Here is a 12,100-nt window from a genome sequence, read left to right as displayed (position 1 = left end):
TCTGCTCCTTCTACAGAACAACTGGTTCATTCCTCTAATACAACACTTAAATAACTCCTAGTATTCCCTACCAGAAGCTAAGTCCCTCGAGGACAGGGACTGTGTGTTATTCATCTCTGCAGTCCCTCTCCACCACTTACTACAGTTCCCAGGAGCCTAATATGTAATTTTTTAAATGACTGAATGAAGCTCATGGTGAAAACAAAGTCCCTTTGAAACAGCCTAAGCTTTCAGAACCACACAAGTTTCTGTGTGGTTACAATAGAGATCAACTTTGCGGCTAAGTATTGTCAATACACGAATGTATGGTGGCCAGTTAATCCATTTTTTCCTGGAGCTTTTGAATTTAAACTTGCTTTTCATCTTCAAAACGTTATATTTCAAATAAAGGCACAAGAATGAAGACAAAGAATGAGAAATTCAGTCAATTTAGCTGCTATTAACAGATTTGGTAAAACTGTTGGCAGGAAAGACTAAAACAGGATTTTACAGCATCACTGGAATTTTATTTTCTCTTCTAGCTTTGTACATAAGATACCTGCAGCCAATTACTCAGCTGCTGGGTATACCTTCAAGAAGAATCACATGATTCCTAAGAGAAGTAGAGGTTCAGTTCAAGACCTTCCCTTAACCTTTTACACAAGGCTTGAGACTTAGGAGCTGTCGATAAATGTCAACCAAATGAATCAAGCAGTCCAAGGAGGAGATCAGTATCGAGCAGTCATCTCTTCTGAAATTAAATCTTTAAGATGGCTGAATATTTTTAATCTTGAAAATGTCTAACTTCTCAAGAATTTATGAAGCAGAAAATAACCTAATTATTTAAAAGACAAGTGCACTGCAGTCTTTGTCACTCAGTGTGCAGTCACATGTCCCAGCAATGGTAGAAGACAGGATGACTCTGAATAACTCAAAAGATGACTGCTTTCACAGTAAAATGGCATACATAGGGATGACCTGGTTTCTGTCCTTCAGACAGCAAAATGAGATGTTGAATTTTGCTAGAAAATCAGATGTGAAAGAACTCTTTAGAAAGAGAGGCTCATTGGGAAGATAAGGAAATTCTTAAATGTTATCTACGAGATAATTAAACCCATTTTGGAGTGCACCTGTCAGCCTGGTAAAGCCTCTTATAGGTGTTCTGTGCTTTGCACAGACTGGATTTTGGTGAAAAGGCATATGAATTGAACTCGGCTTCACTGATATGTATGCCTTTATCGCTTTCCATTGAGTAAATCTTGACAAAATAGGGACAAACGGCAGAAATGCTGCACTGACAGCTAATGAGGATCTCCTAAACAGATCTTTTCCTTACACTGTATCTGGTTAAGAGAACCTTTCAGGATGACTGCACAAAGGCAAATATCAATCTCCACATAAATGATCACAAATACCCCATGTTAGAGCTCATATCAACCAGGTTCTGCACATGGCTACACTGTATCATTTGATTCCCAGGAGCGAAGAGGAGCCTCCCATGTGCTGTCCTGGCAAGAGGAACCGGGACCGACTGAGAGGAGCGTTTGGAGGGACCAGTGGACTGACAAGGACTAAGGAACTGCCCAGGTATTTAGCAAGTAACTATCCTCTCCTGCCTCCCAGCAAACAGGAGCTGGGCGAGCCCGTGGCGGGGGGCACTGCTGCTGCTTCTCAAGGCCGTCTGTCCGCCTTCTGACCAAGGACATCGACCTCCTAACACCGTCACCACTGACCCGCCATGAATCAACTTCAAGTCACCATGTATCTACTGTGTATTTTACTACGTCTATGCACACCACTGGAGAAACAGTCTACGATTTTTATTATTTCTATGTATAGTAGGATGGCCCTTTGCAATAGTGTTTTTCTTCTTTTCGGGTCATTGCAGTACATTAAGAACTTCGTCAAGTTCTTTTCAGGTTGACCTGAACATCAGATCACCAGCCAGAACATGGCTACCGTGTCGTGTGAACTGTTCTCTGTGTGTAGCAGACCAAGGTTGTTTTACTGGTTAACATCTGGTTTTAATGAAATGATTATTATTTGTACCTATCTTTGAAAACTGAAATTGTAAAGCAGAAAAAACTGAAAAAGAAACGCTTTTGTTTTTAGTGGGAAAAAGGAGTGTGACCTCTCTTCTATTTTAACAAATTATGATAAGAGTAGAATTATAAATAAATAGTATATTAGAGAAAAAAGCGGGGGTATACACATTTTGAAGCATTTATGGCAGCAATTTTATGCTCCCTGTAAAATTCTGAAAAGTAGGTAAACCAGTATTTTTACTGGTCAAAGACAAAAACTATGCCTGTGTACCTTGCAATATCTAATTTAAACCAAAGAGTAGACCACCCCCCCAATACACCCAGAACTTCTACCTTTGGTTTAATTCTGAACTGCTGGGCTTCCTGCTTAATCCACTTTTTAATAACCCCTCAAGCTCCCATGCCCAAAAGTGAAGGTCTGTCCACAGTTCACTCAGTTGCTTAGTAACACCTGGAAGATGCACTAAATCTACGAGATAGTGACAAGCCCTATCCATATGATGATTCCTCGTGGCCAGACTTCCCAGCACTTGGCTCCTCCGCATACTTTTCATTAGTTAAAAAAATGTGAGGCTGGGGAAACCTGGTGCAGACTTACTGCTCATGAACCAAATGAAAGCAAAGATCAAAATACCACTAAACCACGCGCATGATTGGAACTTGAACTCTATTTGAAGATTTCTTTTTAATACACGTTTTTAGAAGTTTCAAGGGACACACAAATATGATCCCATGGAGAACATGTCACCTCAAAAAAGAAAAAAAAAAAACTGGCTAAAAGCAAACCTTTATTAGTTTAACTTTTAGTTGAAATGAGAAACCACACATTTATTCATAGGTGCTGCAGCAAATAGACTACAATTTCAAGAAAAGAGCTACATATATATTAGTGTGTCGGGTGCAAGGAGACATGCTATGAATAGAAAATAAGTCAGAGCGGGCATCTTGCCATGACACCTTTCAAGGCAACGTTTACCAAACTGACATGCTGCTTCACGCACTGCTCACACATCGATTTTGGACTCAGTCGTCACTTCTAATCTTATTTTCTATTACCAGAGTGTATTTATTAAAAGCGCAAAAGTCAAGGGGTCATCAACCAAAAAATTTTTTTGGAATTAAAAAAATAAGTTAATAGGTCACAAGATGGAACTGGGTGAAAGCTCGATGGGCTACTTTAAAGCAGACTTGGGGGTGAATGCACAGTACCGTACGAGGGCACTGATTCTCTGGTATCACTCTCTCCACATAACACCTGGCTGCCTAGACAAAGAGTAAAACGACAAAGCTTTCACTATAATATTTGAATTCCCCTCCCCCTCCCTTTACCTGCAGTACCTGTGTGCCCATAACAGTGCCTACTTACTATGATCAATGTAGAAGGTTCGGCCATCCAAGTGAATTCTTTCTTCCCAACCAGGCTAGTATTAGCGGGTAAGAGAGAGAATACGAACATTAGTCAGCAGTTCCAAAATCAAAGGCAAAATTAAACTCTAGGACACCTTCTTACTCTTCCCTGCTAGGCTACATTTTTACATTAAGAAGAAACTACAAACTCTTGACAACATCTAGCAACACACTTGATCACGGTTCAACAGTCTCAGATGCCTTCACTGTATGATGAACAGGGAACGGGCTGCTATTCTAAAAGCTTCAAAGGGAAACTTCAGCGTCTGTGGAACAGTTGAGTTTGGGGTTGACTAGCTCATTTAAAGAAATATTTACTGAGTACTAAAGGTGGGGGGAAGGTTAATATGAAAATGTTAGAGACAGGTGCTTTATTCCTGTGATCAGGTGGCTGAACAATCTAATACCAATATTCTCTGTTACGACCTCTCACTATCAGAGTCAGGAACTAAACAGATTCGGAGAATTTTTCTAAGATAAGGCTGATATGCCCTTGTTATCTGTACTGTGCCTACCTACTATCTGAAATTCAGGAATCTAATAGATCCAGAAAACACGCACTCTTGCACTTTCTAAACTCAATTTCCAGATACTCTCCGGGCTCTTTCCATCTAAACCTAGGAACCAAAAAGATTTGGAGAGTGAGGGATATCACCTGATGAATAAAGATTGAACCCTAACCTTTCCAGCTTCAAATTTAGCCATAATATATCATACACCAGGCAACAGAAAGGTTCTTACACTTGGAAAACAACCAAAACCTCCCAGCACCCCCACCATTCTAAAATCGTCTTAGAGTCTCCTCACTTTCCTGCTTCTGTAAGGCTTTTTAATTGGGGGTGGGTGGAGGAGGATGCATGGTGAAAGTTTCATTCAAAATCCAATTTGGAGTAAATAGGTCAACTCCCACTTGGGCCCCAACAGAGAACAAACTGATGAAAAATTAGATTTATAAATGGTCATCAATGAGGGAGAAAAACTTAAAATATTTGCAGGCTAAATGACTTATAGAAACCTTCTGTGATTACTTATGCCTTTTTCTCCCACTGTTTTTAATATTTTTGTTCCAATGACTAAATGAGCTATATGGATAGAACTTAGTGGTTGCTAAGTTACAAAATAAATCCATGTTGCTTAAATTGTCACCTGTAGAGAATGCCTCTTACATCCTAGTTAACTGCCTTCCACTGGCAGCTAGCAATTCAGAAATCTCTCTCACAACTGGGTGTTGTATGAACTGTATGTACTACTAGAATTCAGCCATACACTCAATTCCATTAAGAAATTACAGACCAATGGGACCCAAAAAGCCTGGAGAAACAGAAGGCCCACAGGGCCTCTCCACCAGCATGTGGCAGATGAACGAATAAACATTTGCAGATTGTCTACATGTCTCCAGTGTACTCACAGGAAGAGGGCCAAGGTCATTGGGGTTTAAAGATGCCTTTGATCGCATGTGTACAGGAAATTTCAGGCGTGGATCTTCCTGCAAGAAAAATGTAAAAGGCAAAAGATGTTAAGAGTGACTCTCTGTGTGCAGTTACTGGCTCCTTCCCTTCTGGAGCTGTATGTTAGAAGAGAATAAGAATATTTAAGCAAAAGATTAACCATTTCCCAGAGACCTTGAGCAAGCAAAGAGGAAGAGGGACCCAGCAATGACGTTACTATGGAAACCAGAATGGAAGGCACCAGTGAAGACCAGGCTCTACTCCCCAGAGAGGGAGTGGGGAAAGTAGTTTGTAAATCTCCCTATGGATCCTGAGTTCTGGGAGAGGGCAGCGAGCCCCTCCATCAGCACTCGAGCTTCCTGCTGCTCCTGTCCACCCCTCCTTGACCTAGAGCAGAGAATCTACATCTGGTCTGACTGTCAAGTCATGTCCTGCCCGAGTTAGTCGGCTTCATCATATAAGGTCATATCCCTACTACAGAATTTTTTTTACTGAGATTCTTGATCAAGTTCTGCAGATTAGATTCTCATTTATGTCTTAACACTTAAAAGTCTGTAAAATATTTTCCTTAAGGGATATGGTTCATAAGATACCACAGAGAACCAACAAAAGAGAAATATGTACTCTGACATCCTCGGTCATGCTTTATAATTTACAAAGAACAGTCAGACATACGATCTTGCAAGTGTCCTGTTAGGAGGCTGGGCACATGATCTCTGCTGCTTCAGATGAGGAAGCTGAGTTTCAGAGAGAATGAGAACTCGTCCAAAGGTGCTGACCCAGAGTCTGGGAGCTGCCTTTCTCTTCTACAGACCCAATTAAAATGCAATGTAACTTAGAGAATTCATATTTTAAACTCTAAAGATTAGAAAACAAATGATAAAACTCAGAATAACACGCTGTCAACCAAATAAGCCTAGGATTAAAAAAAAAAAACCCTAAAAAAAAAACGCCTTGAAAATTAACCTCAAAAAAACCCTTTATTTCAATTATATTAAAGCCTTTGTTGCTCTAAAATTACTAAACGGTTTTCTGCCTCAGCATTTTCCCAAGTCAACAAGAAAATGAAATAATTGGTATAAACCTTGGAAAATAAAACTCACTTTCTGAGTTTTGGGGTATGGGGTTTCCCTTGGGGGTGATGAAAATGTTCTAAAATTGATTATGGTGATGGTTGCACATCTTGTTCAATGGTATAAAAATTATTCAATTGTATACTTTAAATGAGTGAACTGTACGATGTGAATTATATTTCAATAAAGCTGTTAAAAAAATTTCCCAAATCAACCGTATAAACTGTTAGTATCACTGGATTATAACAGTGACAGATTTTTGGAACTGGCAAGAATCAAAAAAAAAAACAAAAAAAACAAAAAAAACAAAAAAAAACCCCACAAACTCAACCTTTGCTTTCTGTTAACTGTAGTAAACTTTTAATTGAAGAAATCACGTTAGCAGTTTATGATGGATATTGACCCTGAACCTCACTAACAGACTTTCTAAAGGGTAATTAGAGGCATAAAATTGGTCTAATATTCTGTATTATACCGGAACACAGACAGTGTACACAGATACACTAAGTAGATTTCAGGTGTGGAAGGTCCAAGAAGCTGATAATCTGGTAAACATTTGTGACAGGTTAATCGTGGACAGAGGTAACATTTAGAGCACTAAACTCCACAAAAGCTACCCACTCAGTGCCTACTCTGAACTGGACCAGGTAATGCCACCGCCACAGGGGACCCTTGGGCCCCATAGCCACTGGCCATGCTAGGTTTAGAGAGCCTGAGACTCCTATGACATGGAAGAGGGCAGGGGCTTCTGGACGTTCCAGGCAAGGGTGGCCCTGCCTTGGAATCACACACACAGGCTACTGTGAAAAGACAATCAGCTCTTTTGGTAAAAAGCTGGTGATTTAAAAAAAAGAAAAAAAAAGAAGCAGCTACAATTAAAGAAAAGTGCCAAGGGGGTGGGGGACATGAAGTATAAAATAAACTCAGTTTCACAGGTCTGCTAAATGGCCTTGCATGGAAACCCAGAATTCATAAAATGTGAAGTTTAGAGGCCCTCAGGGGTCATATTACTTTATTATACAAATAAAAATCAAAATAATGGCAGCAGCTGCCACCCGTCAAGCTCCGAGGGCTAAGTCTAGTGGGTACTACCGAACCCACCCTCCCACTGGATCCCCTGAACAACGGAGAGGCAGGCCCCCCACGCTGATGGAGCAGAGGGCAGCCATGGCCCAACATGAGTTATGACAACTTCAGGGCTGACAGGAACTTGGAATACCATGAGGTCTCAAATGATATGAATATAAATGAATAAAATATGCAAACACACTCGGTCGTTTCTACCTTTCCTCAGCATAGTAACAGCACTCTTTTTCACTATTTCACAATTATTTCAATATTTCATAATTCTTTCCCTCAATACAGTTGACAGAGTTTTTAAACAGAAGGCCAAGATCAACATCTTAAGGGAAAAAAAAAAGTTTTCTAGCAGAATCATTTAAAACTATAGAAAATATGGGAATGCTGGCTGGTTCAAAAACAACTGTGCTTTTTCCATCCTGGAAGAGATCAACAACTGTGCCTGGGCTGCACTGAGTTTTATTAGTCTGGACCTGGGTCGAAAACAAACCTGAAACTTAATTAAGGTATGATCTTTCTTGCTACAAAAATAAGCCCATGCTTTGTCTGGTAAAAGACATAAATATACTCTTACATACATGCTTCGAGCAGCTTCCTTAGCAGAAGGAACGGGCAAGCTGAAGGCCTCTTGTAGTCTCTCCTCAGTCTCCTGGTGGCCTCCAGCAGGTACCCATGGCCCGCCCGCCCCAGGTGGGAATAAAGTGACGCTCACTGGATGTGGTCACACTTTATTCCAGCCTCCATTATTCACGTGTGCAAAAGCCTGTGTTTTATAAATAGACTTCAAAGGGAATTTTCCTCTATCAATGTATACAAGGGAAATGCTGGCCTGAACCTTTTCATACTCCTGGTTAGTAGAGGAATCAAGAGCACACAGGTTGACGGGTGAAGGAGGACTATTTCCACTATGCTCAACCTGTCCTACCAGTTTTTCTTCCTTTTTGTATCATAATCCTCAAATCTAAGAATAGCTACGCTGTTCTTTCCCTCTGCTAGAAAACAAACAAAGCAAACCCCAAACCAACTCAAAACAGATTTTAAGGTGAAAATTATCTTTATAGCTCCCTCCACCCCTCCATCTTTTGTCAAAATAAACAGGCAATTTGGAGCGTGCCTTCCACAGGAGCATTTTGCAGAGGCCTTTGTTTGGCAGGGATAGTGCAGCTGTCAGCACATCTGAGTTTAGGGAAGCAGGGTAGTAACTTGTGGAATTTCCAGTTGTTACCTTAAGGATTTTCAACAGCAGCAGCAGCAACAAGATGTTGTTTTAAAAAACTAAAATTTTAAATTAGTAAATTAGTCAGTAACAAGTATCTGGGTAGAAAGGGACAACTGGAAATTCAAACTCGGTTTCATTCAATAACGATGTAGGCAATAAATAAAGCTGGTGCTATTTGAATTAAAATTTGCCCAGCTGCAATTACACTGAAGTTGTGGCGTGAAAGGCTGCGAAAAGGTTAGAGGATTTGATTACTAAGCTAGCTCAAATTACTAAAATCATAGCTTATGTTGGCAAGCCACAGTGGCTCCATACACTAATCCATCTCCTTTTACAATATTTACCCCCTATTTCTGGAGCTCCCATTTCTGGCTGAGGACTTGAAATCACAACAGTGCTGTAGTAAGTAGAAATGGGTACATTAGCTGGGCAGCCACAGGTTCTACGTCAATGTGGAAAAAAGACCTAAAAACCAATCTCTGTTACTGTATTTTCCAAAAAGCTGCCTCTCTCTCACTCTCAACTTGCCCACAAACCTGTAATATTATCTTCAGACTGAAAGGTGAGTCAAACAAAGCTACATGTTATGACATACCTTAGAAGTTGTTATGAGTTTACCAAATGAGTGTCACTAGATCTAAATGATAAATTTTCTTGGCAGGCTATTCCTTTACTTCAACATAGGAAGAACTTTTAGAATGTCCTTCACTAAGGGGTGTTTGGAAATGTGGGGGGCATTTCTGGTTATCACTGTGATGGGGGCAGGGGGAGGAATGGTGGCTATTAGCATTCAGTGGCAGGAGCCAACGACGTTAAATGTCCTAGAATAAAAGGCACAGTCCTACTGAGAATGTCCTTGTGGAAGCATGCTGCACCATGATCCACAGGTTTTTAGGGAGAGAGCCCTCTAGGCCACCTAGTCCAATCCTCAAGAGACTAAATTAAAATCACACCACGGGCAAAGTGTAAATGACAGTCCTGGTTACTCTGGTTCAGGCCTCTTCCTTAACACACTACTGCTCTTCTCCCAACTGGACACACTCAGTGTCTTCACTAGAAATGGGAATTTAAAGCATGTGTTCACTGCTGGTCCAAAACCAAAGAGCCAGGGCCAATGACAATCACCAAAACCCAATGAGCTTTCACAGAATATCAGTGCTAAGCAAGTAGCACAGATGCTGGAAGGACTGAGTTAACCTCTGTACCCAGACAATCAGATGGGGGATACAAGGGACAGAAGAAAAACAGAACTTCTGTAGCCCTCAGAAATGGTCAGAAACCAGAGAACCAATTTCAGTTTAATCACAGGTCTAGAGATCATAGAGTAGAAAAATACCGACTTTTAAAAGAACTATACGCTCCATTAAAAAACCCACCGCTGATCCTGCTACAGAAATGAAGAACTGACAGAAGAGTATAAAGGTAAGCATGTGCACCTTTGATTAACCTCATCTTGCCCAAGTTAATACAACACACAGGTTCGTCCTTACGCACGATTCCGGGGCACATGGAGGCGCAGTGTGACAAGAAAGACCAATTTCGACAAAATGTTCACCAAAAAGAGCGATCAAATTCACAACCAAAGTCCTTCAGTCTATCTCCCAACCCACAATTAAAGGTACGAAATGTAGCACGGAAGTGTGTAAGATACTAATCTGACGCGAACACTAAAAACTAAAAGGACAAATCAAATAAAAATGGGTAACATCAATAAAAATGCAAAAAGAAACTGACAAAAATTATTCTAAAAAAAGATTCAAGTTCCTAATAAAATGACAGCACCATGAGATGTGAAGCAGTAACATGAAAATCCTAGCAATATGGGCACTACCTCTTTTTCCAAATATGGTAAATTGTCAAAACTAGAGCTTTCCAGGAGTGCTATGAAGAAAATGCATCCACCCTGGTGCCAATACCAGATGGCCATACGCCTGTGCTTGTTAAGTCACCCAGTCCCACCAGCCTGTACGTGCAGAGTCGAGATGCGGGCTGAGGAGACCTCTGGGGACACGCGTCAGTGTCAGTGCAATTTCTCTACAAGTACAATGAATACTGAGGAGGGAAACAAGGAATTAACGCCAGACCTCACGATGAAAATGGAGCCAAAGAAAAGCAGCAACCTTACCCATGTCGTAGTCTTTGTATTATGGTCAATGAAGAAGGGCCGGCCGTTTGGCGCTATCCTCATTTCCCAGCCGGGTGGCAGGAAGCTCTGAGTGACTTTGTGTTGTGGTTTGGGGGAGTTGTAAGGTGAAGGCTGTGGGGACTGTGGATTGGAAAGGGTATCTTTCACAGCCCGACGGATGGGTGAGTCCTTGGCACCCTAAGGAATAATAATGAGCATTAGAACTCTTACCATGTGCTATTCCAGATGTGTCAAAATGTACCTGGGTATCAGGGAATGCTCTTCTTTGGAGAGGGACAAGGGGGAAGTGCCTAAAAAAACCTGTTTCTGTCATTCTTTTACTTTTAAAACAATCTAACTTTGAGTTTTTCTACTGGTTAAACATACAACATTAAGTACTTTTAACCACCATCCTTTGACAGCTACTTGGTACACACCAAAAATATTCTTCTATGTTGAGAATCCCGGATGGAGATTTTACAGAGGGTGGAGAAAAACGTGTCCCTGCCCTTAAGGAGCTCACAGTCTAATGAAGAATGGATCGGCAATTTTTAGAGCACAAAAAGAAAAATCTTTATCAACAGACAACCACCTGGAATTGCATAGCTGTTACCCACGACATTTATATCACAGTGTGGAAGAGATATTATCCATTCCCACTTATCAGCATCTTAAACCCAGGGCAAGGAGAAACCCAAAGCTATCTCTAAGACACAGTCAAGTTTAGAACTTCAAACGTTTACTCTCTGGCTTCTCTAACTCGCTGACATTTGTGATGCTAAGGGATGGTGCTAAAACCACACACACAGGAGAGAGCACAAGCAGATGCCCAGCAATGATTTAGAGATGCAGATATGCATCAGAAACACATATGCTCGCACAATGAAAGACCCTACAGGCAAAAGGAGAAAAAATGATCAAAGCAACAGCTATGTTTTAAAACTCAATATAAGCATTGGTATTTGAAGGAGTTATTATGCAAGTCTAATGAGGCAGCAGGCAATAAGGAGCAAAACACAAGAATGGAGAAAGTTCTGAAAAGAGATGCCCATGTCCAGCACAAGTCACCATGGCCTCAGCCAAATGAGAATGAGAATCAGGTGAGAGAGTCTAGGGGTGTGAACTGGGCGGAACAGAGAAGCACGTAGTAAGTCTGCACAAGAACACCCTTCACCACGAACACACGACTGATCAGAGAGAGCAAGGTGGCTGCAAGACTGAAGTCCAAGTGAAGAGAGAAGAGAGAATGAGAAGTCACAGGACAGACGTGACCCCAGTTAGATGAGGTAGCCGCCTTCTCACCTCCAGAGGGGCAGATAAAGTTACAGTTGGCGAACTGAGGCTACGAGGCCGGCGGATCTGAGGCTCGATTAGATGGTTGTTACTGTTTGTGGCGGATCCAGATGCACCATCTTCTGCAAGCTATTTTGGAGGCAAAAACAAGTTAGCTTCATATGAGGATCTCCTTGTGTTTATGATTAGGAGTGCGGACCCAAACAACAACACAGCCAACGATAATAAGAGGGCTGGCCTGTTTAAAGCATGGAGGAAATGATTAAACATAATAATGGGGGAAAGGATGGGGAAACACATTCAAAGGAAATAAAAATGCATCACTAGCCCGGCATAAAAACCAGCCTCAGAAAAAAGGGGGGCTTGGCAGAGAAGCTACACATTGTAATAGGCTCTTACTTTGAAAATATCTTTCATGTCACATTTTGAAA

The 12,100-nt window shown here is 41.1% G+C and overlaps 1 protein-coding gene across 4 annotated transcripts in view; it reads right to left on the bottom strand.

Moving 5' to 3' along the window:
- Positions 1-12,100, bottom strand: part of NEDD4L (NEDD4 like E3 ubiquitin protein ligase) — a 332,653-nt gene that overhangs the window by 39,140 nt on the left and 281,413 nt on the right. For all 4 annotated transcript variants that reach the window (XM_058557208.1, XM_058557209.1, XM_058557211.1 and 1 more), the window contains 4 exons: positions 11,679-11,798; positions 10,377-10,574; positions 4,840-4,917; positions 3,391-3,445 (listed from right to left, as the gene is read on the bottom strand). In XM_058557208.1, coding sequence (XP_058413191.1) covers positions 3,391-3,445; positions 4,840-4,917; positions 10,377-10,574; positions 11,679-11,798 — 451 coding nt within the window. The remainder of the gene's footprint in view (positions 1-3,390; positions 3,446-4,839; positions 4,918-10,376; positions 10,575-11,678; positions 11,799-12,100) is intronic.

Source organism: Diceros bicornis, chromosome 16 (genome assembly GCF_020826845.1).
Source record: "Diceros bicornis minor isolate mBicDic1 chromosome 16, mDicBic1.mat.cur, whole genome shotgun sequence".
In the NCBI taxonomy this organism is placed as follows: domain Eukaryota; kingdom Metazoa; phylum Chordata; class Mammalia; order Perissodactyla; family Rhinocerotidae; genus Diceros; species Diceros bicornis.
This window is presented reverse-complemented; position numbering and strand designations above follow the sequence as displayed.